This window comes from Cyprinodon tularosa, unplaced genomic scaffold, assembly GCF_016077235.1.
Source record: "Cyprinodon tularosa strain WSP-4 unplaced genomic scaffold, ASM1607723v1 ctg372, whole genome shotgun sequence".
NCBI lineage: Eukaryota > Metazoa > Chordata > Actinopteri > Cyprinodontiformes > Cyprinodontidae > Cyprinodon > Cyprinodon tularosa.
In genome coordinates, this window is record NW_024039088.1 from 673860 (window position 1) to 700614 (window position 26755).

At 36.5% G+C, this 26755-nt stretch overlaps 1 protein-coding gene across 10 annotated transcripts in view; it reads left to right on the forward strand.

Moving 5' to 3' along the window:
• LOC119790846 (protocadherin-15-like) overlaps positions 1–26755 on the forward strand; it is a 308278-nt gene that overhangs the window by 273843 nt on the left and 7680 nt on the right. For 6 of the 10 annotated variants that reach the window (XM_038296569.1, XM_038296568.1, XM_038296570.1 and 3 more), the window contains 10 exons: positions 379–506; positions 4698–4913; positions 7203–7291; positions 12025–12201; positions 13874–14092; positions 15383–15391; positions 16342–16461; positions 25641–25662; positions 26231–26266; positions 26401–26474. In XM_038296569.1, coding sequence (XP_038152497.1) covers positions 379–506; positions 4698–4913; positions 7203–7291; positions 12025–12201; positions 13874–14092; positions 15383–15391; positions 16342–16461; positions 25641–25662; positions 26231–26266; positions 26401–26474 — 1090 coding nt within the window. Of the gene's footprint in view, positions 1–378; positions 507–4697; positions 4914–7202; positions 7292–12024; positions 12202–13873; positions 14093–15382; positions 15392–16341; positions 16462–17433; positions 17440–19722; positions 22672–25640; positions 25663–26230; positions 26267–26359; positions 26475–26755 lie in introns of those variants that run through there. The other 4 variants (XM_038296577.1, XM_038296572.1, XM_038296573.1 and 1 more) reach the window with 4 other exon arrangements.

Here is a 26755-nt window from a genome sequence, read left to right on the forward strand (position 1 = left end):
ATTTTCATTGAAATAATACATTTCAGAGTTGTCTTGGAAACAGAAGAACTTTCTTTGACAAGACATTTTCAAGACCAGATTATGCAGCATCTGATCATCTATGGCCCACATGACTGAATAAGCTTCTGTCTATTAAACATGAAACTTTTCTTGCCAATTTTTCTCATTTATAAATGTATGAGGGTGCAGCAAATTGGTTGCTTATACAGTGAGGCACTTGAAATTCAGTCATTCACTCAGATTGGTGTTTTGCATAGTGCCTACCAAAGTTCTTTTGCATTAAACTTAGAAAAATGGAAATTAGACCTTTTTAGCTAAAGTTAAAAGCTGTCCAGATAATTACTTCTTTAAAAAGATTCTGATTTTCTCCTTTTGCAGGCAACACAGCCAAGGTGTTCATTGACATACTGGATGAGAATGACCACCCTCCTGTTTTCTCCAGGAAGCTCTACATTGGTGGTGTAACTGAGGACACAAAGATTTTCAGCTCTGTCCTTAAAATAGTGGTAAGAACATAGAATATATCTGCCTCAATAGGTCAAGATAATCTTGTTGGAAGCATATGTTGGGGGATTGGTTGATTCAGCAGTGCCTGATTCCCTCCCCTGGAAACCTTGGTGTGACAATTCACCTTATTACATCTACAGTATGTTTCACAGTCTGAGCTGTTCTACTACAGTGGGGCAAAGTGAAATTCAAATTCAGCCGCTGATTGTTCAAGTTCTCCTACTTAGAATGGAGAGACTGGTCTGTAATTTTCATCATAGTTACACTTCAGTTATTAAAGACACATTGAGAAAAAAAATGCAGGAAATCACATTGTGTCATTTTGAAAGTATTGTGGTGAATAATCAGTGTTTGATCACCTACAATCAAGATGTCTGGCCCCCAGAGACCTGTAACTTCTTGAAATTGCCTGGATTTATGGCACCTGGTATTGGTATTTGTAGACTCCTGTTAACATCCATAAACTGTCAGACTCCAAACTCAACCATGATCAAGACCAAAGATTTGCCAAGGAATGCCAGGAAAAACAATGCAGAACTGCACAAGGCTGGGAAAAGTGAAGCTAGAATTAACAAGCAGCTTGGTGCAAAGACATCAACTGTGGGAGCAACTGTTAGAAAATGAAGGACATACAAGTCCATTGCATAATCTACAGTTATCCCATGAGGTAAATTGATCATGACAAAAGTGAGAAAAATCCCAGAACTGCACAGAGGGCTGTGATGAATAACCTGCAAAGAGCTGGGACTAAAGTAACCATGGCTGTCATCATTGACATACTACACCAAGAGGTATCAAATCCTGAAGTGCTAGGCTTGTCCCACTGCTTAAGCCACTACATATCCAGGGCCATTTGAGGTTTCCCAGAGAACATATGGATGATCCAGAAGAGAACCAGAAGAATAACATGTGGTCAGATTAAACAACAATAGACCCTTTTGGCACAAACTCATCATGTTTAGAGGAAGAAGAAAACTGAGTTGCACCCCAAGAACATCATACCTACTGTGACGCATGGAGGGGTGGAAACACCATGCTTTGGGCCTGTTTTTTTTTTTTCTTTTTTTTTTGCAAAGGGGACAGAATGCCTAATCCGTGTTAAGAGTTAAACAAGCAAGGTAATGTACCATGTAATTTTTAGCCCAAACCTCCATCCATCAATGAGAACTTGGAAAATGAAAAATGCCCATCACTGAGCATTTTATATTGTTCTTAATATAAGCCATTATCCACTCTCTGACAGGCTGTGACAGTGTTATATTGACCCTCTCTTCAATAAGATCTTTTAAAGATACATCCTCTGACAGATTAACAAAAAGAAAAGCAAAACCAAATTTTATTTTTAAATCCCAATCCTTTGTCAAAAAAATCACTTAAAGCTACAGTGTGTAATTTTCAGCGACATCTAACGTCCAGACTGCAGACTGCAGCAACATGAACATCTCCCCCCCACCGCTTCTCCCCCCCCAACAGTACGGCGAGCGTTACGGGACAAAATGTCTTCCACGACGTCCGCATCACCTACCTTCTCAAGTGATGAGGTTTGTTTACAAAGATAATTTTACAGATAGTATTTCATTAGTCTGTGTAGGGTATAGATTTCATGTAGACTTAAACAACTTGCCGTAGTTATTTTCGAGCGTAATGGGCGATCTCGCAATCGCTAGTTTGTTGGCTCTGCGCTGCCGTAGTGCAAAGATGTCTGCCTCCATGGCTGCGAGACCCGCTCCTATGTAATTATAAATAACGAATTCTAAGGCAACGCAAATATTAAGGTTAAGAGGCTGAGCTCGTAGATGATGATAAATAACATAGTTATGTATAATATATTACATTTCTGACTGTATATCCCTGTAATTATTACACACTGTAGCTTTAACGTATTTTCCCGACTATAAGCTGCTACCTTTTTCCCATGCTTTGAACCATGCAACCAATAATAGCCAATGTTGGGAGCTAGCAGGAGCTAGCATTCTTCTCCGTCCCTGCTGCAGGGGCGATATGTAGAGCTCCCCCTACAGGTTTGGTGGGAGACAGTTCAGTAGATATCAGCGGCTTATAGTTCAGTGCAGCTTATATATCTATACATGACATGTTGAGTTTTTTAAAAAAAATTTGTGGGCGCAGCTTATAGTGGGGTGTGCTCTATAGTTCGGAAAGTACATTACTTCTAATCAGAAACTAACTGCACTCCGGGTTCTGTAAATTAGCTTTCATTGTGACTGCATGCTCCTCTGCTTTTTACACCCTTTAATATACTTTTTCTTATGTGAGAGAAGATCCCTGTGTTCTTTCATTAAAAAAACGTTTATTCTATGGTGTCATAAATAAAGAATTAAAGGCACGTTAAACCTTGAGCACCTACTTTGGTGCCCTGCTTTTATCATCACAGTTTGTATCCATAGAATTGTAAAGGATATAACAGCTACAGTATAAGTAATGTCTATACATTTATTTGGTAAAATCTCTACCAGTGAAAATATCTAACTGTGTTGATTTATGCACTCCTTTCTTCAGGACTCCACTCATTGCTACCTGTCCCCTGCTGTTACAATTGCAAGGGAGAAAAAAAAGGGATTGCTACTATTTATCAGTGTCACCACACACACATACTCTAGGAATCGATGCATCTGAGCCCAGTGGCTTATCAAATTTTGTGAGTCCTTGATGGTGAAATTCGGTTTATATGTCTTCAGCAATATAAAGTGCTTTGACAGGTAGACAATAATCTTTATATTTCTTCTTAGAAATAAAAAGGGTTTTATGTTTTGTTATTGTGGTCAACCCTAAAACAGATGTCATGCTGTTTCTTGTTTGAGTGAATGTAAATGAATCCTGAAAGGTATTTTGTTTTTGTCATATTGATGAAGTATGTGTGTCACTTATTATGGGATCCATATTGTATAGTACACTTGTTTCAGGATGTGTAAAACAGATTGTGGATTAGATTTTAGTGTTCATTCGACATATAATTAGTTCAACTTTGCAGTCCAACTTTCTTTCATTTTATTATCAATCATATTGTTACTCTTTTTTTTGTATCTTGCAATGTACCGTTCTCTATGTTTTACTGTTATGTACAGCTATTTGAATTGTCTTGCTATTGAGCTGTGCTGAATAAACTTTCCTTGCCTTGTGAACATGCTTCTGTTCCTATTGTATCATCCCCTTTTTCTGTACTTGTTCACAAATCATTGTTGTAATGAAGATTCAAAGTCCTGTGCACAGTCTATGAATGTCCCTAGGCTGGCATAGCATAGCATTAGATTAAATAATAATTACTTTTATATGGTTAACGTAGCTACTATTTTTTTTTAAGATCACTCTCATATAAATTACCATGTTGTTGAACATTGCAGCAGTAGCATATATGCAAGTTTAATGGTGCATACATTTCAATAAACATTTTTATTAAATCTTCAAACCATTTATGATAGCCAGGATTAGATTGAGATCTAATTAATTATGTATGCTATGGTGTCAGAAAGGGATTTTTCGAGATCTTAGAGTCTTTTATACCTGATGTTTTAAAAGTTAGTTAAAACTAGGCAATATCTCATACGTTTTTCTTAATCTACTGTTTAGTTGTTTTGTTTTTGTGTTTGTTTTTTCACAAAAATCAGATTAGTTGAAGATAATTGCTAATCCATGAGGAACCAAGGTCAAAGCAGACCCCTATCATCTCAACCAATTCAAACTAAAAAGCATGATCTTGGCTGATGTACACAAACCTTAAAAACATAGCTTGGGTTATTTGATTGTATAACTGTAGATGTAAATTAAGTCTGATATACATAAGAATGTTATCCACAATAAAAAAAAAAAACAGTGATTAAAGCAGAAAGTGGTATTATCATATTAGGCCTAATATGTAGCAGTAACAGAGTGTCTGAGAAAACTACCACTTTGCTCGTATATTAATAATGGGATGCACAGACGCCACAGCAAAATTTTTTCAATTTGTGACTAATAGATATAGCAGTGAGACACTGTTGCATCATGTCACATGGATACAGTAGACTACTTGTATGATAGCGGGGAATAGCTGTAGTATGCCATGTCATATGGTGGGTATGTACTGTGATGAATTAGAGCACTTAATGCAACATATTCAGTTGACTCTTTTTCTAATTATTTTGCCAAGTTATCGTATGTTTTCTAATTTATTATATGCTGCTCTTCTATTCCAGGCCACTGATAAGGATACTGGGAACTTCAGTGCCATGGCATACCGCCTGATTATACCTCCAACAGCAGAGGGTCAAGACAGCTTTGTCATAGAGGCCTACACTGGTATCATTAAGTCAGCCATCATGTTTCGAAATATGCGCAGGTCTTACTTCAAGTTTGAAGTTATTGCCACTGATGACTATGGGGAAGGTTTTAGCAGCAGTGCTGAAGTGGTGGTAAGTATTCTGATTTAGAACTAATTGAGTGAATTACTACACAGAAAACAGAACCGTGGTGGTTCAACACATCCTTTCCAGTTAGAGCGAAAGTGCTCCTTTTAAAATCCTTTATACTCTTCAGCATATAGACCAAAACAAAGGAACATTTACAGTTTACATCTAACTGAAGGTGGTTTTTCTACTTTTTGCAATGTGTTACTTTATTATTTTAAGCAAAATTTGATTTAGTTTAACCACAAAGTTTAATAGTCAATCCACTATAACACATTTCTTAAAGTATTTTCATTTGATTTTCATTGAATGCGTGAATTACTTGTTTTTTCCTTCTTCACATCTGAATATATATTTTTGTTCAATGACTCATTAGGATAATGGAACATAAAACTTTGCAGTTGTTATGTTTATCTCACAAACTAACCATATGATACTGTTTTGCTTGCAACATATGAATTTAAATGGCATTTGCATCGTAAGTTGATGCAGAATGGGCTTCCTTAAAGGAATAGTACACCCAAAACATGATTAGCCTTCATTTTCTACTCACCCCCATGCTGAACAACACCCTGGAGTACTTTTTTGATATCTCAAATGCATCTGGAGATCTGGGAGGCTTCTTGCTGTCTGCTGACATTCAAATAATGGAGGTCTATGGTGCCCGAGACAGAAAGGTCCATAAAAGTCCACAAAAAACGTGTCAATATTCCTCCATACTGGTCGTCCAATGTATTCCAAGTGTCCTGAGTGGGTAGCATCCAGAATTTACTCGAAACAAAGTCATTTAGAATGTTTTTAGAGCATAAACAGTAGTGTATAGGATTTCCTGAAAGCGCGCACATGCGCGATCACGACGCTACGGAAGCCGGCAGACCAAACCAGATGAAAGTGCACATTCAGCGTCTGCTCTTCCAATAATGCAAGCGTAGAAGAAGAAATGTGCCGTTTACCTGTGCAAAGAAAGAAACAACGAAAGAAAAATGTCTGAGGACTTCAGTGTTGAGGAAGAGCATGAGTTCTTTGCCGAGCTGAATGCGCTGGTTTGGTCTGCCGGCTTCCGTAGCGTCGTGATCGCGCATGTGCGCGCTTTCAGGAAATCCTATACACTACTGTTTATGCTCTAAAAACATTCTAAATGACTTTGTTTCGAGTAAATTCTGGATGCTACCCACTCAGGAAACTTGGAATACATTGGAGGAGCAGTATGGAGGAATATTGAAACGTTTTTGTGGACTTTTATGGACCTTTCTGTCTCGGTCACCATAGACCTCCATTATTTGAATGTCAGCAGACAGCAAGAAGCCTCCCAGATCTCCAGATGCATTTGAGATATCAAAAAAGTACTCCAGAGTGTTGTTCAGCATGGGGGTGAGTAGAAAATGAAGGCTAATCATGTTTTGGGTGTACTATTCCTTTAAGCTTTTAAGTACTAGTTCCAGAAAAAAAATACTATTCACAATAAATGCTCAAAACATTCTCCAGAACAACTAGGCCAATCATTAGTGAGGTTAACAATGTTTTGCCCTGGTTAAAAATGTTTTGTGTGTTTTATGGTCATAGCTTGTTAAGAGATGGCTTTGCTTTACTTCACAGTAGGTACAAAACACTTAACATTGGGCCTTTGCCACTTGCTAATTATTCAATTAAATTTCTTCTGTTATTAATAAATTTTCTTCCAGTAAAAAAGAACTAAAAATATTATGTCAATATGCCTTGCATTATGTATGCCTTTTTCATAGTGATATGTTATTGCACCTATAGATCTATTTCTGCTCTTTTCCCAATTCAGGTTAGGTTTTTGTTAGTTTATTTATTTATTTATTTTTTTTTTTCTTGCCTTGACTATGGGGAGGCTTTTTTAGTTTCCATGAAATATGTCTAGCTAACAAGTCTCTAATGAGGCAGAAGGAGGGTCTGGGACATTGCCTCAATATGAGAGAGCAGTGAGTGTATAACCATGGCACTCGTTAATTTTTAAGGGAAAATAATTTTTCAAGAGCCACATGGGACTTTTGGCTTCAGAGCACAGAGGCCATTGCCTATGCACTTAACTGTGGCATCAGAATTATAGACCTGCTCGGTTTGCCGCATGGCACCAATACAAGCAGGCAATTAGAGGGTCTGACTTGCTGCATCAAAAGAATCATTTAAATGAGTCGACCAAACTCACAGTGGGACACATGAATAACACGCCTAATCACCATTTATCTTGATTTCCTGTGGTCTTTTTAACTGACAGTCCCATTTTTTCCTGTTTTCTTTCTCTTTTCTGTGCTCCACTCATTCTCTTAGGTTTCTGTAGTCAATGCATTAGACATGCAGGTTGTTGTCTCCACGGTACCTCCCACTTTAGTGGAAGAGAACAAAGAGGAGCTCATTAGGTAAGACATGTCACTTGCAATATCACTTTTTACTAAATATGCAAGCAGGTTTTGGTAATACCAAGCTTTGTATAATTTATTTTCTTATTTTGTAAGTGGTTTGCTGATGTATAAATATATTAGACGGCACAGAATTACCTTAAAAATACTATATTAAAAAGGCTCATGGTGGTGGCTCGTTGGAGTAGCTCTCCTAACTTCATTCTAGTGTTTTTTTGTTGTTGTTTTTTTACCTTTATGTTAGACTATGTGCAGCTGAAGGGATTGCTAATTGCTAATATCTTTTTAATTTTGGGAAAATTAGTTACAATATGTGACCATGGCAAGTTAACATTTTTTACTGTATTTTCACCTGATTTTTACATGATTCAGTCGTATCAGAATATTGGAAATTATATTAAACAAAGGTGTGTATTCTCTCTGGTGGAAACTTATTGCAAACATGCTTTTTCTTTTCAGTGAGGGAAGTTACTCAACAATGGGTAGAGTAGCCAGAAATTTTACTCAAGTAAGAGTAGTAATACTTCAAAGTAAAACATAAAATCCAACAAAAAATACTCCCTAAAATGATATGTCTTTTAAAATGTTTCTTAAGTAAATCTAACTGAATTAATGCAACTAGATATTACCCACCTCTCCAGCCTATTAAGTATTTTATTGGGGGAAAAAGTAATTAACTTTCCACAGGAAGGGGGTCTAGAGAATGATCCAGGAGATGCCGGTTAACTATGTCTCTCAGGTGGCGTGGGTGAACCTTGGGATTCTCAAAGATGAGCTGGGGGAGGTGTCTGGGAGGAGGGAAGTCTGGGAGGCTTTGCTGAGACTGGTGACCCACTCTTGGATGAAACGGGAGACGACGACTAAGAGGAGGAGGATTTTACAACAGCTCTTAAACCTTGGCCAGACCCAGGAGATGGTTTCAGTAATATGAAAGACGTCTTGCCTTCCACATTGCCTTCCAAATTACATTCTACAGCCAACAGTCCTCAATGACTATTGACCTGTTGCCCTAATATCCCACATCAATAAGGCACTAGATATACCCCAGTTCGTCCACCTGAGCAAGAAAATAAGCAGCTATCAAGACTGCTTAATGCCATGGAGTTAGATTTGAGCACCTGCTTCAACAAACCCACACTCATTTCAAAAAAGCGCTGTAATGCCATCTAAAAGAATGGACAGAGCAGACTACTTATAAATGTCTCTGTGTTTGCAGCAAGATGCTGCAAATCTTCTCTGAGTCATTTGTGAAGAATGTGATCTCTTCTGCCATTATCCGCTAGGGCAGGGATCAGTAACCTAAACAGCTCAAAGATCCATATTGGACCAAAAACAACAAAAAACAAATCTGTCTGGACCTGCAAAAATATGAAAGTCTTATATAAGGCTCATATGGCAATACGGGCTCTAAATGTATTAGCTCACTATAAAAAACAGCTACGTGGGCTTAAATATATAATAAGCATTTATGATTAAAAGTTTATTCTGGGGCAAATAGTATCATGAGGTGAGGGAGGAGCAGTGAACGCTCTCACCATGTGGAATTCAACGTGAGCCGCTTCACAGCCCTTCACCACACAGTTTAGGTTTTGCCCCGAAGAAGGTCATCACCTGCTTCTTATAGCTCAAGAGTCTATGTGTTGCATCATGTGGATGCTTAGCTGTCCGTATCAGAAACTGACACGCCATCCATGTCTTGAACTTCGTGCAGCTTGCTTCTATGCTTCAGGGTTACAGAGCTCTCCTATCAGAGCGGTTCCAAGATGTGCCCATATCCTGTGTACTCTTAAAGACACGATGGCTGTCCCAATTAGATGACCTCCGTACACACCGTGACATCCACAATGTGAAGGAAGGCCTTCTACTCTGTCTAATCTGACAAACAAAGTAACAATGCACATGATGTACTGTATAAAAGAATAAACCTAACACCCTTTAGGATCCATGTTCCGAGACACGCCGGCAGCTTTGTTTGCCTGCCACCGCGCCATGCTAAAACCTGTTGCAGGCTATATGCACTGATCTCTATGACTATGATGCAAATTTTCGTTGAAAGAAATTGTATTTATTTATTGTTTGAATTTATTTATTATACAAATTTTGACAGCATTGGAAAACATAATAAATGTTGGTTTGACCTCCTGCACACCATATTAAAAAAAAAAAAAAAATCAATTTTCATTCATTTTTTAAAAAAGGTCCAGGGATCCGCATGGCGGGTGCTAAAGAGCCGCATGTGGCTCCGGCGCCATGGTTTGCCAACCCCTGTACTAGGGTAACAGCATGAGAGCTAATAAATAAAAAACACCTCAACAAGCAGCTAAAAAAGGCAGGCTGTGTTCTTGGAACTTCTCTCAAGCCTAAGGTGATGATTTCACAAAGAAAAAATCTTCATAAAGTGAAAAACATTATTGACAACTGTGAGCATCCTCTTTAGAAGACTGCAATAACAGTTCCTTCTGTCAAAGGCTTCTTCAGATCGGGTGCAAGATGTGGCACTGAGAAAGATCAGTTCCTCCCATAAGTTACTACAACATTTTATTTCCCATTGGGTTTAATAAATAATTGTTGAATTGAACTGAATTGAGCTCAACTGAATTAAATTATAAATCTAACTTCATACTTACCACTCCTTTAATGTAATGTGCAATTTTTATGAAAAAGTCACTTATTCGTGACCTTTAATTTTTATCTTTTGCTTCTTTTTTGCAACATTAATTCCTTTAATCATTTGTGTCCAACTTCCAACTTGAAAACTTCTCATATGAGTTTAACCTAGATATAGACCTGTATTCCCTTGACATTGTGTCTGTTACGCAGTGACTAGCCATTGACTCAAGAAGAACCAGTGACTTTGTTAGAAATAGGTTATGCACCAAACTGACATCAAGGATCAGGAAGATAAAGACTAATTGGCTTCTCTAGAGACAAAAAGACACTTGAAAATCCCATAAAGATGACCTTCAACTGCCAGCTCAAGTATTTACCTAAAGAAGGGCTCTAATGATGCAGTAAGGAATAGAACAGACATATAGGGGCATCTTGAATAATGTAATTTCATTTGATACTTAATTTTTTTTAGCAATTCAGTTAAAAACTTATAATTTCTAACTTTATAAATGTGTTCTCCTAGGGAAATGTTTAAAGCATTTAGCTAGAGCAGGGTGTTGGTATCCTTGAATCTCAGACTGGTATTGTGAGGTTCTACGGAAGACCATCAATGCCAGATTGCATACAGTACTCTCTTAACTATAGGTTAATCACCAACGACAAATATCCAAATTGCTGGACTCTGATGGTTTTATTTCCCTTCTTTCCTTTCTTCTTTTATTTCTGTTAGAGCTGATGAAAATAGTATAAAGAACAATAAAATCCTAACATTCCAGATTTTTGTTTACTTCAATTTAAAACAAAACACATATAAACTCATATTTTTTTATTAAGCTTTCATACTTGTTTAGGAATCATTGTGAAGACTGCTTTTCCAATTACACCATTACAATGAAGACCAGTTGTTGTAAAGTGAGGACACGTTACTGGTTCTCACAAGGTATTTTTGCTAATGGTTAGGTTTATGGCTAAGGTGTCAATTGGGTTATGGATGAGGTATGCATTGGTAATGGTTAATTTTAGGTTTGTTTTAGGGTTAAGGCATAAAATGGGTTCAAAAGGAATGGAAATCAACACATGCTCCTCACCACGTATAGCAGAACAAATTTGTTACTTTGCATTTGTGTGCACATGGCTGCTTTTTTTCTTTTTTGTTGTCTCTGTGCCAGTCTATGATTTCTTATCTGTCTTAAGCATGCTGCACCAGTTTTTGACCTCTATTCTGCTTGACACTGGAACTCTCACCAAAGAAGCAAATGATTGTGGATGTTTTTTCATCCCATTGGCATTCTCCTTACATTCATGTTTCTAAATGTAACAGGGGATACAGATAATAAGTGGATGTTATTTCTAAGAGAAATTAATTAACCTTTTCATAACATGAGGACCCAAATTTGGGTCCTCAGCACTCGCCCCAAGATGGTTTTTAGACCTGTAACATATTCTCTGGGGTCTTGCCTTTATTTTGATACCAAAACAATTAAAATAAACTCTGTAGTTCTTGAGATATATTCAATTCATTTTGGGCATGTTATTTTCAAGCATATTTCTCGAAAACAGGCCTAGTGTCCAAGAGGTTAATGCTGTTAATGTGAATTCTTTCCGTGCCTCTTGTCGTATATTTAGCACCTCCGAAAATCAAAAGGTGTTATCATTTGTTTTTGAAACACTTACTGTAGCCTTTTTCAAACAATTAATACTTTTTATTAGCTTAGAAAACATGGGTATTAATAGCTTGTATCGGGGGTATTAACTGATTAGGTGTTAAAGCAGCATTTAAGTTAGATGTTCCAAATTCCCAACAAAACAGGGAAATACAGGGGTGACGCATTTTATCGCTCAGTTGCATTTTAAGTTTTGGACTTCTCTCTCCCTGAGAAAGATTATCAAAGCCTCATTTTGCCAATGTTTAGAGGAAAATAGCTTTTTCTTCACACAACCATTTCTAATGTGAACTACTTAGGATTAGGCTGCCATATTGCTGTAAAAGACTATATTGTTTTAATATTAAACCAGATTTTTTGCTGGATGTTTTTAAAAAGTATGAATATATACATTTATTCCATTGGCAGAAATGTGTTACCTCTGTTCATAAAGTTTTTCTTTTTCTTTTTTGCTTTAAGAATTCTGGAACGACATGTTCAGGACCAGATTCCCGGAGCCAAGGTGATCGTTGAGTCGATTGGGCCACGTCGGCATGGTGATGGGTTTGAGCTAGAGGACTATTCTAAGTCAGACCTAATGGTGTATGCCATTGACCCATTAACAAACAGGGCCATTTCCCGACAGGAGCTCTTCAAGTGAGTTGGTGAATTTTATTACAAGACTTTGGGTAAAGCATTTTGTCCATACTAAAGACTATTTTCCCTTGGTGTGCTGTGTGTTTTGACTTCAGTCTTTGTTGACCTTTTGCAACTTTAAATGACAAAAATCTCTCGTGAAATTTTAGATATTTTGATTCCCTCCTCTACCTAGTTGTTCTTTATAACAACTTTGATTATCCTGCACAATATACAATCTCTGTTAAAAAGGGAATATGGTAAAGAGAATCATCTCCTGTTCTAAGCTGAACACGATACTCTTAAAACTAAATTGCAAAAGGAGATTTTGTACAAAATACAATGGAAACTATGGTTGATGAAAAAAAAAACTCAGCCTCAACAAAGACTGTGGAGTGGTTTGCAACTAGGTGAGGTCAGTGACAGATGATATTCCGAGAGCTTTTTGTGAAGTTTACCCAAGTTATTTTTCAATTTGATACAAGGGCAGCAAGATGTAGGGCAACATTGTAAAAGTGAGTCACAAAAGAAACGCACAGCTGAAAAGACACGTTTGAACCACACTGCCACTGATAAGCATCCTAGAAGGAGATCCTCTCAAGGAGAGAGACAGCGCAGTTTTGTTGTTGTTGTTGTTGTTTTTAACGACGGCATGTCCCTCTCCTACCTTAAATGCAGCCCTCATAACCATTTCAGCTTTTTGGTGGATACATAGCCCCAGACCATTTAATAATCTCATTTACAGTTTATGTATTGTGGAAAAACAAACAGAAATGACTGTTATTAGACATGGTGTAATGCATGCATCTTTTAATACAGAATTTTTTAAAGCCATGATGTTGTACGTAGGTACTTCAGCAGGTTAATATTATGAAGGAGTTCATCCTGTAACCTGGTGACGTCTGTTTGTGTCAGCCTAGGTTCTGTCATTGTGACCAAGGGTGGCTATGGCTATCTAGCTTGCCACCATCAGTGTGTTAATGTGTAATTGAATGGGTGAATGATCGAATGTAGTGTAAAGCGATTTCGAGTCCTCTGGCTTGAAGTTCTTTATTAGTACAGGCCATTCATGGTGCAATGATGATGCTAATTTACCACCAATAATAACAATTACTCTGGTTGTAAAATTCAGCTTATCTAAATGTTTTTATTCATTTTTAATGTTTGTAATAGATTATTTTAAAGTCAAAGAAAACATTTCTTCTCCTTTGCTTTAGGATTCTGTTAACCTGGTTTGAAATTTTACTAGTATTGGATGTAAGCAGGTGTTCGGCATTAATTGATTGATCACAGACAAAGGAAAGACCCAAAGCAATGATTCAGTAATAGCGTTCCAAAACGGGAAGGGCTTGCTGAAGTCAAAGGCTATAGGCTGAGTTATAGTTGCAAGCCTGAACAGGCGCTGAGCCATTTATTCTCGATGCTCCCGTTGCCTCAGTATTCCCAAAAAATACAGGGGACAATCCATTACAAAACCAGAACACTGCATTATAAGTTATTTTTTTAAGTAATGTTTCCAAGATGGAAGAAGAGCTGGAAAAATCCCAATCAAAACTAATTGCCAATTAAACTTGAATATACACAGACAAAGAGAGATTCCCTCTTTTATGAAATATATTGTTTATTTTTAACTGTCAATTTCATGATGTTGAAAAAAATGATTATCTTGTTTTCCCTTTATTGTAAATAACAGGTTTCTTGATGGAAATGTCTTGGAGATCAATAAAGAGTTCCAACCATATCTGGGTGAGGGTGGCCGTATCCTTGAGATCCGCTCGCCTGATGTCGTGGCCAGCGTGAAGAAGGCTGCTCAGGCCGTGGGCTATACAGAGGGAGCACTGCTGGCCCTGGCCATTATCATCATCCTGTGCTGCATTCCTGCCATCCTAATTGTCATGGTTACCTACAAACAGTTAGTGTCCTATTCTCTAGCTACAACTACTAATATGAATACTGAATTATTAGTTATTAACAGTCTTTTAGGAATTCAAGTAGGACATTTATTACAGCGCAGGCATTTAACTATGTTAACAGATACTATTTTGAACTATTAGCCAAAGGGTTGCCTAGTGTAGGTAACCCAAATATTTATAATGCACTTTAAACTTTTTATTTTACACTCTACAGCCTTTAGGCTGATGGAGAAAATCAAAGAAAAAAAAAAGGAAAACTTTACTGAAAGATATCTTGAGAAGTGATAATAAAGGGGAAGCACCTTTTGCATCAATTCTACCTCAAGCTCTTTTGCTCTCTCTGATTATGAACTTCTCATCAGACATGCTGACTGCACACTCTGCTGGGCTAATCTGCTGCTCATGCTCTGTGAAAGCTGATTAATTAACACCCATTTGTGACAAACATCTACAGACAATTGTTACTGTCTCGGCGCATCTTTCCACTACTTAATCAACTTTACACAAAACAGTCGCTGCTCCCATTTTTTTAGGGTCCATGTTTTTCTTAGTGGTGCTGAAATATGTTATTGCATGAAGTTTTCTTGATTTTCTATAAAACAACATTCACACCACTGAAGAACAGACTTATTTTTGTAAAGCATATATATATATATATATGTATATGTATATGTATTTTTTTTTCTCTGTGTATCAGCTGATATGCTTTAGAGGTTTGCATCTGGCAAATGCTCTTCAGGGCAGATGGCTGGATTGGTTGTCCACCTTCAAATGAACGCAGAGAATGTATTTGAAAGCTGTTGATGGTGGCATTAGAGCTGAAAGGCAAACTGTCATAGCAGATGGCACTTTGTAGGTTATCACATCACAATGTAATTTTCTCATTGATGTTTGTCAACCTAATTTGATGTTGCATAGATCTGGAAACAACAATAACACTTGCAACATCAATTTGCTCACTCATGTGGAATAATTGAATTTTGTTGTTAATAAGCAGTATGAAGCATTTAAGCTTCACCTCAAACAGTGAGCATCAGCTGGGAGCCCTGAAGTCTAACAGGGAAAGCTACTGGTTTATGAATAAAAATAACAGTTCGTTAAATGTATTTTATTTGTTGACTTTTTTGTCTTGTTTTTAATTTGAAATCTTGGGATATGTTATACATCACACCTTTATGTTCATTATTTTGAAAGCAGATTTATAATTCTATATATTAACTGTATTTTTGTCTTTCTGTGTCCTATTTTTTTTTATCTTCTTTTTTCTGCATCATCAAACCTTTCAACAGGTTCAAAGAGTAAGTAATTTATTTATCTGCCTTTTGCATTCCCGTTTATATTTGTCCCTGTGTCACAACCAAAATGGTTTGCCCATTAATGCCACCATTCTGTAATGTTGCTGACATGATACACAGCAGCACTGACTCAACTTGTGGATTAGAGGCCGAATGGGTAATTTTGCGGAACATCTCCTCTGGTGTGTAAAATACAGTCATACTCAAATAAAAAAATTAAGCTGAATCCAACAAACCACATGTGCTTATTCTGTTGGAAACAGCTGATTTGGCACATTATTTATACTAATCTTCTCCGTATATATTAGTATGGACAAGATTTTCTACTAGAAGGTCAAGAATTAGTTTATCAATGTTGCTTTTTTGTGATCCAAAGCATTCTAGAATTTTTTGGGAGTTGTGTTCTTAAAATGAAAATTTCCACTAAGCAATCTTTTTTTGGTGAAACTTAATCAAGGCTTGGAAAATCGTAAAAAGGTTTTCCACCCCATTGTGGATTGACACATCAAGTCATATTTAACAGCAAAAAGATGGAAATGCAGTAGCTTTTGGGTAAAGTAATTGTTATAAGAAATTTGACTTTTAACTGACCACATGTTTAACGCTTTTATATAGACTTATGTTTTTCCCAAGGGCAAATGCTATTTCTTTTTGTTTGTTTGTTGTCTTTGTTTTTTTTTTCTTCTTAAAAAGAAGAATTATACTTGTTATTACCAAGTTAATTTATGCTGTATAATACACATTGGTCCAAAATTTCCTCATGGCCTTAAAAACAAAAAGTTTTACCTATCTTCACTAAACTTACAAAAATTCGATCTTAATTTTGTAAAATTTGGAGAAAAATAATTAGATTGTTTGTTTGCTTTTTCATTGTGTCAGCTTATGTCCTCATATTTCCCATGGCATCTTGAGTCACTTATAATGATTTGTGTAAATGTAAACACTTTGTGTAGGCGGCAAGCAGAGTGTGCCAAAACTGCCAGGATCCAGATGGCTTTACCACCAGGAGGGAAAGCAGCTCCAGCCGCTGCCCCCACTGCTAACCTCTATGAAGAACTAGGTGACAGCAGCATGTGAGTTATGTCCCTCTGGTGTCTGTCTTTTATCCCACACATCCCACCAACTGCAGTGGTGTGAAGGTACTTTATCTAACTGTGCAGGTTTACCTCTGCTGAGGTTTAGATCAGGGAAGTTGCTCTAAAATGAAGGCTTCTATTTTTTTTTTTTCTTGGCTCCATCTTCTAGCTTTCTGCAACAGCAATTTTAGATTTTTAGTATTGGTGCATACTCCAGAATAATGTCATTGCTTATTTTAGATGTCGATCAGAAATATATGACACAATAAGATTTGCCTCATGCTTACAGAACTCCTGCTGTCCATCTTCTTTTGCGAGTTATAAACTTGATACATACAGCTACACCGTATGTAAAAGAATGTGGACATAAAAGAAAACACCTTATGAAAGTATTTCTAATATGACTGTTTATGCATTTTATGCTGTTTATGCAAAACACTCTCTTAAGGTAAGTTTCTAAAGTCATAAATTGCTATAGACCTCATTTTGATTAATACACACAACACTTTAAATACTTCCAGAGTACTATGCCATCAGCAAAATTGAATTTCCCACAGTTCTATGAAATACTAGAGTAAAATGGATTTAATATTTCCTGTCTGAGTTGAAATGTTTGCCCGCTTTTATAATAATTGTATTGCACAATTAAAATTTTCTGGCGGTAATGAAACTGCTTCTTTGATTAGAGGTTTTCAACAGTCAACATGGAGACGCGTTTCAGAAATTGCTTTTTCTTTGTTGCTTTTTTCATAATAAGATTTCAAAACAACTGTCCTATCCTTTATTTACTGTAGGTCTTTGTCAACCAAATCTCACTATAGATTGGGGCTATGCAGAGATGTGCTATATTCTTCCACATTTCCTTTATAACTGCCATTTCATCATCAACAACTCTCACATTTGTGTTTTCGTCTTCTTACCATCTGTCTGTTTTTGTATTCTCATCATTTCTTGTCTCTCTGGATTCAGACTGCAGTAAGTAATCCTCCCATGTGAGCTCTATGAATATGAATACTGTGAGTAATTACCACTTAACAGCAGCTCCCCCGTCTCTACTCTCGCCTATAGCTTTGGCTGAAGATATGCATGTTGAAGAAAATAAAAATCTGTTTTGGTGCAGAGGTTATCTTAATACTAGGCTTCTTCAGTTAACACCAAATGCTTTTATGCCAGAGTTAAATGAGCTTTGTGAAGGAGTGGTACTTTCAAGGGTAGGTTTTGTGAATTTTAGCTGTTTTTTTTTAGACTTACTGTTTTATTATTTATCTGTTGAGAAAAGCAAACTGCCCTTTTTAGATGTAGTGTACTTTTGAAGATATGCATCCTCTCTCCCAGCCAATTAAACTACTGTCCTGTTTTTTGTTGTTTCCCTTATTTTTATACACCCCTGTCTTGTGACAGATTATACAAATGCATATATATGGCTCTGTGCTTCATTAGCTATTTCAAGCAAACCCCACTATGTTTGAGTCTTAGCATTGCCTCCTTTTTTTAAGTCATCAAAACATGGTGCACTTTATAAATGTATTTAAAAATAAAAGCAGTATGAGATTAATTGTGAAACACAGTGACTATCAAGTATACCTACCCCCTTGAACATTTTTACATCTTCTAAAGTCATAATCGCAAACTCTGATGTATTTTATGGAATGGCAAAAGTGCAGCATGCATTTATTTTATGCAACATTCTCAATTACATCCCCATCAAATTCCAGTGCAACCAAGGGACTCCAGAGCTTCCCTAATTAGTAAATACAGTTCACCTTAGTGTCTTTTAACCCCAGTTCATCAATTTTTTATAAAAGAGTTTTGTTTACGAACAACAGTGAACAAAAAGCCTCATGGAGAACAAAGAGCAAGTTAAAAGTAGCATTTTGGGGAAAAAAAAGAACCTGTGCTTTGAAAATCTCACAGAGCACTGTTTTATTCATCAGCCAGGGGGCAAGGAGAAAATTAAACAGAGAAGCAGGCAAGGCGCTTTTGGTAACTCTGGAGAAGCCGCAGAGATAATAGCTTAGTTAGGTTGACAAGTTATAGTTTGATGATTTGGCCTGTAACAAAGAATAGCAAGAAGTTGCTGAAGAATGCCAGGTTACTGACATCTCACAGCACCAGATCTCTCCTGTACAATGGTTGCTGCCTTGCAGAAGTGAAAAGAAATCAGATTTAAAGCAATGTAAAATATAACTCAATGAAGGACAGTTTAACTAATTAATTCAGATTGCTTGTTTCAGTTCTGGTTAGTATCAATTCTTGATTCCAATTCTTTTAAGATCCTACATGCTTTAAATTAGTGGCGTAAAGATCAGCATGCATTCTCATTTATTAAAAGGAATAAATAAAGTTCACAATGTGATATATTATTGCAAGTCATTTGATTAATTTAGTGGGCCATGCACATTAATGGTGATGATGGTGACAATAATTATAGTAGTAATAATAATTCAATATTAATAACCACAACAATGATAATATAGTATAATGATGATAATAATAATAACACTCACTCACTTAAATACTCTAATTTTGTGAACTTTAGAATTGTTATAATAAACATGTTCATATTCACCTCCTTGATGGGCTTGTGATTTAACCCTCTTATTTATGTTTCCAAAATATATTTTAAACAGTCACTATATTAGGATGTTTTTTTGTCAAGTAAGATTTATCACAATATTTGACCTCTGTATTTCAAAATCCTCGTTACGGCCCTGATCATATTCTTAAGGTTTCCACCACAAACAAGGGAGTTTACAGTTTACAAATAAAAGAAATGTTTTCGCTAAGATAACAACAGGCTGATTGACAGGCTAACCGAGCCAATGGATTACTAGCCTTTTTGGAGTTTGCTTTTTTATTACATTTGATCTCTATTTTTACTCAGTAACATCTATATCTCAAGTGTAATAAGTCATGGATAACATTTTATGATCAATCATAAAATCTAAATAAAATGCATTGAAGGTTGCACAAAATGAACAACAAAGTCAAGGGGTGTGGATATATTTGTAGAGTACTGTGTATGATTCATGCATTCTTTGGAAGTATACTAAAAATATTTACGGTAGCATAAGTTTTCCAGTGTAAAATAATAGGACAATTTGCTTTTAAAATCTGTCACAATACAATTAAGCTTAGGTTGTATAGCACTGCATTATTATTTCCTATCATCCTTTCTTTGCTTCCTCACCCCTAAACCATTGTCCTTTACCTCTTTTAAGTTATCTTTCTTTTCACCTCCACCCTCTGCTGGGATAGGGCTAAAAAGTCTGCCACTGAGGAAGCCAAACATCAGAGGATTCTTAGCACCTTCAACTGTCGCACCATTGCAGCCTATAGTAACGGCACGCTGCTCGTCGACCTGCCCAAATCAGAGAGCAACATAACTTACCTGTCTGATGGCAACCCACTCATAACGCATAACCCTGTGTATGATGACAGCAGCGCCCTGGGCAGTCCTGTTGTCTTTGCAAGACAGGAGAATCGAAATGAAAAGCTGTTTGCGTTTTCTCCCTCCAATTCACCAGGGTCAGGGTGTGCCTGGTCAATGCCTGCTCGCATTCACGGAGGGCTGCATGACTACAATGTGTTGAGAAGGCAAGGCCTTATTGACAGAAATGAGTGGGAGCAGCAGCTTTTTCAAGCAAGCAAAAGAGACCAGCAGAATCCCCAGGGTTTGGATACACCATACCTGGGTGACAGCACAGAGTCTAAGTTATCAGTCCGTGAGCAGGCCAGGCAGTTTGAGCAGCAGGTTTTTCAAGAAAATAAGCGAAACAGAGACTCTATCGGTTCCCTTTCTTCTATCCTTGTCAGAGATATGGACAGTGATGACACGCTAGAGCTGACCTCAGAAACTTTACTTTCCATCATGGACATACCTCACAGCCCCATGAGTGTGGGCAGAGATGAGCCCCCAAACTTTGTCATCACACAGACAAATGATTCATGGTCCCCATCCAACCAGAGACCAACTCCACCCATTCTGAGAAAGTTCAGCTCTGGCATCTCCAGCTACATGACAGTGCAGCCCTGTCAGATCACTGTTGAAATCATACCAGATCCACCAAACAATCCACCACCTCTTCCTCCTCAGCATTCTCGACCACCATCCCCTCTCACATCTCCGCCACCATCTCCCCCCTCCAATTCACATTCCCCTCCCCACTTTGATACACCTCAGAGTATCCGTCCCTCTTCTCCTCCATTTAGAAAACCAGTTGCTCCCCCACCTCCGCCACCACTTCCTCCTCCCTCACCTGCTAGCAATCAGCCCCAGCCTGTTATCCAGTTTGTTCCAACAGCTTTACCGCCGTTATCCTCTCTTCGTCCTGTCTCAAAACGAAAACTTCCCCCTCCTCTTACCTCAGCAGAAAAGGATGTTGGAAAAAAGGAGTTAAAAGGGATCCTTAAGAACATCCAGAATCTGGCGGACATTGAACGATCTGTTGCCAACCTTTACAGCCAAGTAGACAAGAACAGCAAGGTGCCCAAGTTTAACAAGATGCCACAAGCAAGTGAGGAATCGGATGGTGCTTACAGATGGCAGAGTGCTGATCCAGGTGATGAGCAGAACTCGCCAAAACAGATTGACCCGAGCTGTGAGATTCAAAGTGATTCAACAAGTTCCAGCTGTGCTGAAAATGGAGCAAAGTTTCAGACGTCAAGCCAGTTGGACACAAACAGACCCGAATCTGCAGAACCTGTTGAACAGAACTTTTCTCAGTCCACAGTTTTCTGACTTTTGTTATTTCCATAACATCATTTCATGTCTGCATCTCTATGCCTGTCTTTTCTTGTTGTTTCTACTGTTCATTATGTGCAGTATCCAATTCATGTTTTTTTTAAGATTTAAATTAATTGTGACAGTTTTTTATAGGAAAAGGTTTTCTACTTAATTTTTGTGTGCAACTTTTAGCAACTTGCCAAGAAAACTTCAAAAAATTGTTACACTGCCTGTATAGTATGCTTTAATACTTTAATTATAACAAAAGTGTTCAAAGAGATTCATCTGTTGAAAGCTTTCTTTATTACAATGCTCTATATTATTCAGGCCTCTATTTGGCATTATTATGCTTATATAAACTGAGATTTTTTTAAACTTTAGAATATTTATTTCATTAATTTAATACCAGTTACCCTAAAGATATGCCGAGCTGTAATATAGCTCATATATTCGGTATACACATCATATATTTGGTACAAGATGCAGTCTTGTCCCTAAAGGCGCTTGGAGTACATAATTATCTGCAGCTGCTTCAAAATACATACAGGGATGAGTGACTTTAAAATGCAAAGATGTGGAAATCTGAAATAAGGGGTGTCTCAGGGGTAAGAATTCTAGACAAGATACACAAACAATGTGGTAATACATCTTCTTGTGTGAAAAGAAGTGCTCTTTGCACATTCCCTTAGAGATCCCATGCTCTCAGCTTGAAAAAGTAGCAACTATGATGTTAGCTTAATGAAAAAGGGTAATTAGAGAGCTTATCGATTGTTATTCAAGGCCATTGCCTTTGGAACTGTCAACAAGTGCTTCCCTCTGCCCCCAACCTTCTCTCATTTACTTACCATTTACTCTCCTCACAGTTGGCTTCATAATGATCTTAAATCATTGACCTCTTCTTTTAAATCTTTGTTTTCTATTTCCAACAGACACTACCAAATTCTTTGAACAGTTTTTATCCAGTTGTATTTTTGTCAATTCCTTTTTCTCTTTTTGTTTTATTGTAATCAGCTTCCTTCTGTCCTTTATTTTTATCCACTTTTTTGTTTTGTTTTAGTTTCATCTGCAATGCCCCAAGGCAAATAGACTTAGCATACCTCACATGCAGAAAAACATAATTTTTGATTCATTACATGTTACCCCTGATGGAAAAAGCACAGGCTGGCTAATTCTGTATTCTGTGCTCACTATATGGGGTCATCTCTTTTTTTAAGGGGCTATCGCCTCACATGCTATGTCTGTCAAACCAAAAGTGAGGTGAACAGCAATAGATAGTATTTTAATATTCTGTATTTAAATCCCCTTTTATCCCTTTTCCTTTTGGTCCTATTTGATTATGTTTAACATTCTTCAAATTTTACTTAAAAAAATGGTTAATCGAAGTTGCATTTTGTGTGACAAGAAACCTCATGTTAACATGCTATCATGTATTTTATATATCAATATCAACCAGGTCAGAAATACTAAACATATGATTTTTCACAAAATGATCATACATTTTATTTTTTTTGTGTGTGTGTGTGTTTTTAACAGTTTTGAAAAATAAATACTCTAAAACTAAGCAATTACTTCTAGCTCAACTAAAGTCCTAAATATATAAAAGTAATAATAACAACAACAATACGAATGAGAAAAAAAAAAACTTTATCAAAAATACAATGGTCAATTTAATAGAAAACAATCAGTACGTTCTGGTGACATCACTACATCTCATTCAAAACTCTTTGAACAAGAAGGTGTGTCCAAACTTTTGGTCTGTACTGTATATCAAAAAACCCGGGAGGCTGACCCGACCTACACAACACCGCCAAGGCAGACTTGGCCCAAATTTCGGTCAGGGCCCAGTCATTAAACCTAAATAAATAACTATAGAATACCAATAACAATATAATCATTCTCTGAAAATGTCGTCAAAATCTTTCTGTAACCTTTTTGATTATTTTGAAAACAGACAGATAAACCACGCTAGGTGAAAACATAACCTTGGAGGGGTGATAAGTATTTATATTTAAACTCCAAGGGACCATATTAGGCAAACCTTTAGAATTTTTCGTTTACCCAAAAGGCTAATCATTCATTCACATAGTGGATTTTCAGGAATATTTATCCGAAACATTCCTGAAATTTAAAGAGTATGGTCCAAATAAAGTATGCAATGGGGGGGTGCTTCAAGATGATAGACAATAGTAGTTCAAATAAAAACTTGGTAGAAGCGAACTATCCAGAACATTGTGATACATTGTAAATATTGAAACAGAGCTGCTACAGCAGCAGAAGACCAGACACATTGCCTCTTTTATCAGACAAAAACAGGAACTGAGGCTGAAATTATTCCAGAAATCACACACTATTTACAGACTTGATAGACATTGCATTGTATGTGAGTCTCCTTTTTGGCTGCCGTGTACAGATGGGAGGGTAAGAACTTGGCATAAACACGGTGACAGCATGGATCGATCCTGCTTCGCATTAATGGTTCAGGCTGGTGATTGCACATTTCCAGAATCAGTATCCTTTTTGGTGCTGTTTGATGGTTGCATATGGCTTTAATTGTTTCAACAGATATAGAAACTCTGCTAGGTAATCTCTTTTGTCTATGTGTTTCAAACATTTTTGTTATTTGCTTTAAAATTGGGCTACTACATATAGTCATATATACCATTTCTACTTATAAAAATGTTTACTTTAAATGCAAAAGCTACCTGTTTGCAAATGTTGGATTTTTTTTTCTTTTGTTTTCTTTATAAGAGTGTTCAGTTATATGAATATTTAGGTGTTGATTAACATTTTGAGATTTGTTTTAATTAAGTAAGAAATAATGAAATCAATATTTAAAAGAATGAACCGAAATTTTCTCAGTTTGTACTTTTAAAAAGAAGCAAACTAGAAACTAACTAAATTTATTATTATTTACTGCCATTTGTGAAGGCTATAGTACGCAGGCATATTAGGGCCATAAAGAAATATCATTTTTTTATTATAAAACAGAAGTTCAGGTTGTTAAGATTAAATTTGCAGCATTAAAGAATAAAGCTGTAATACTTAAAAAATAAAGCAGTGATATTATGAGAATCAAGTTCTAATATTACAAAAATAAAAAAGGGAGCAATTGATGTTCTGGGAACTTATGTAACTTACGTTGTAAGTTATGGGAACTCACAAGAAAGAAGTCTTCACCTTAAAATGCTTGGCTATACTAGCTTTGTCTTCCTAACAATATGACTTTATTTCTGTTATACAATGTTTCAACATTATTCTCATAGTATCATATTTTAATGCTTTTAATTTCACAAAAATTTTTATAAAACCACATTATTCTTTTAATTTTAATGACTTTATTACATTCTTCTTGTAATATGACTTTGTTCTTGTAATATAAACAAAATTGTCTCAGTATAGCCCAAATACTATGTCATACTACAGCACAGTATAATCCCATACTAATTTCAGATTTACTCTCTTAAATTGGCTTCTAGGGTCCTTTTTTCTGCTCTCTTTCTACTCACTTCTTTATTACTCGTCTTCCACCAAGTCTCTTTTTGTGCAGACTTCCTAAGGCTTTTCATGGGGTTATTTTTTCTTGATGTAGCATGAGACAGCAACGGGTAGCAGCCAAGCGAACAGGTCATCAATCAGATCCCATTCCCATCATCAGCAGTGCCTGGAAGGTGTGGCGTATGGCTGCGCCCAGCCCCATGGCCCCTACCCATAATAGATTACAGCTCTCCTGTGGAATCTCACATCATTGCTTGGCCATATATCCAAGAGCATGAAATTGATCATTATTTATGGGTCCAGACAAGTTGCATTGTTGTGATTGTGAACTTGTAGGCTTTTATAGATTTACTCATTTGTTCGCTATTTCTCAATGTCTTTTTTAATGTCACTGCAGATGAGCTCTTGTTCTCAAAAGTATCTAAAATATAATTATAGTTTATTGTCTCATTCGTTATTTAAGATCAACTTAAAATAATAACAGGTTTTGTTTGTGATATAAGACAGAGTCCATGATATCTATTGTTTTTGCCTATGGGAATATGATATGAAACTAAAAACTAGTATCTCTGAGCACAAATAATCTTATGACACGGTCTCTGTTATGTCTGCTTGCAGCTTTTCCCAGTTGGACTATTTGAAACACTGGCTCTCCTTTTACAATGTTCTTACTGCTTTGTTTTTTTCATTCTCTGAAGCTTTCTTTGTCTCCCTTTTAAATTGAGATAGTGAGTTTTTTAAAAAGCTTATCTCAGCATATCTTTGCAACCTTTTGAATACTGAACAATGTCTGCAACACTCATGAAACAGATGAAAATGCACAGTAAGTTAAGTTGCAACTTCTGTCCTAATAAACTAGCAATTTAGATTTAGAATTTAATATATTTAAAGTACTTAAATGTTGTGTTCACCCAATACTCATATGTATTATTTTCTTTTTTTCCGCACTGCTTAGGAGGCGTGCTCCTGGCAGACAGGTAAGGAATTTGTTATCATGATACTTAAGGTATAAACTGAATCCTAATGTTACTCCATGCAATTCATGTAATGATCTTGTTACCAGATTTTTTTTTATTTAAAAAATTAATTTAAAGTAGTACTTGTAATTTAATTGTCTTGTGCCATAGTTTTTTGAGTGTGAAATAAGGCTTCTTGTTTTACAGAGTGTAAAGGATTTTTGATTGTATAAAGATAACTGAAAACCCAGTTAAAAGTCTAGATTCAAAATGTGTAATATGTATTATTTTTGTTACTTGGATAGAATATTTTTTTATCAGAATAAGAGTCGTGTAGTCAAGATGTTAATTTCTTTTCAATTTCCTATCCTATATTTGAGTTTGCACCTTTCCTTTTCTTCCTCCTTACTTTTTTTCTATTTCCACCTTTATCCTAAGGGGTTTAGAAAACAAGTCTGTTAATAAAAACACAGCTGAAAAGTACTGTCTGTCTTTCTATTAGTACTTCTGTATTATTTCTGTGTTTATGTCTTTTCTATCTACCTCCCACTTTCAATACCTTAACCTTTCTTTGGAAAACCTTTGGCAGCAACAACTGCTAAGGCCATCTCTACTGAGACCAGAGGTAGTAACTCCCTGTTTCCCCTAATTTATCGGAATTGCAGTCTTTCAATTGTGAACTTACTCTTCACTGTGCTGCTCCTATCTTCCTGCATAGGATTGCTGAGTAATTTCTCTGTGTGTATTACTGAAACACAGGAGCTCTCAATGGAGTCAGGCATCGAACCAGGCCAAGACTACTACACACAAGACTACTATAATTATGACCAAGGGTGAGCACACAGACAGCTATTTCTCTCATTAACTCTTTATCTGCATTAGTTCATTTAGCAATCCTCAGAAGTTCTTCTTGGCAGGTCATTTCTTTCTGTATTTTTTTTTTTTTGGTGGTGGTGGGGGTAGTTGGTTTGGGGATTATCTTTAAATGTTCTCAGAAAATGAGCTCAGATTTTTCATTCTTCAGCTTGATACAGAGTACCCTCAGAGCATTTACACCCCTCCACCAAATGAGATAATTTACTATAGCCTGCCATACTTGGGCACCGAAACCTCT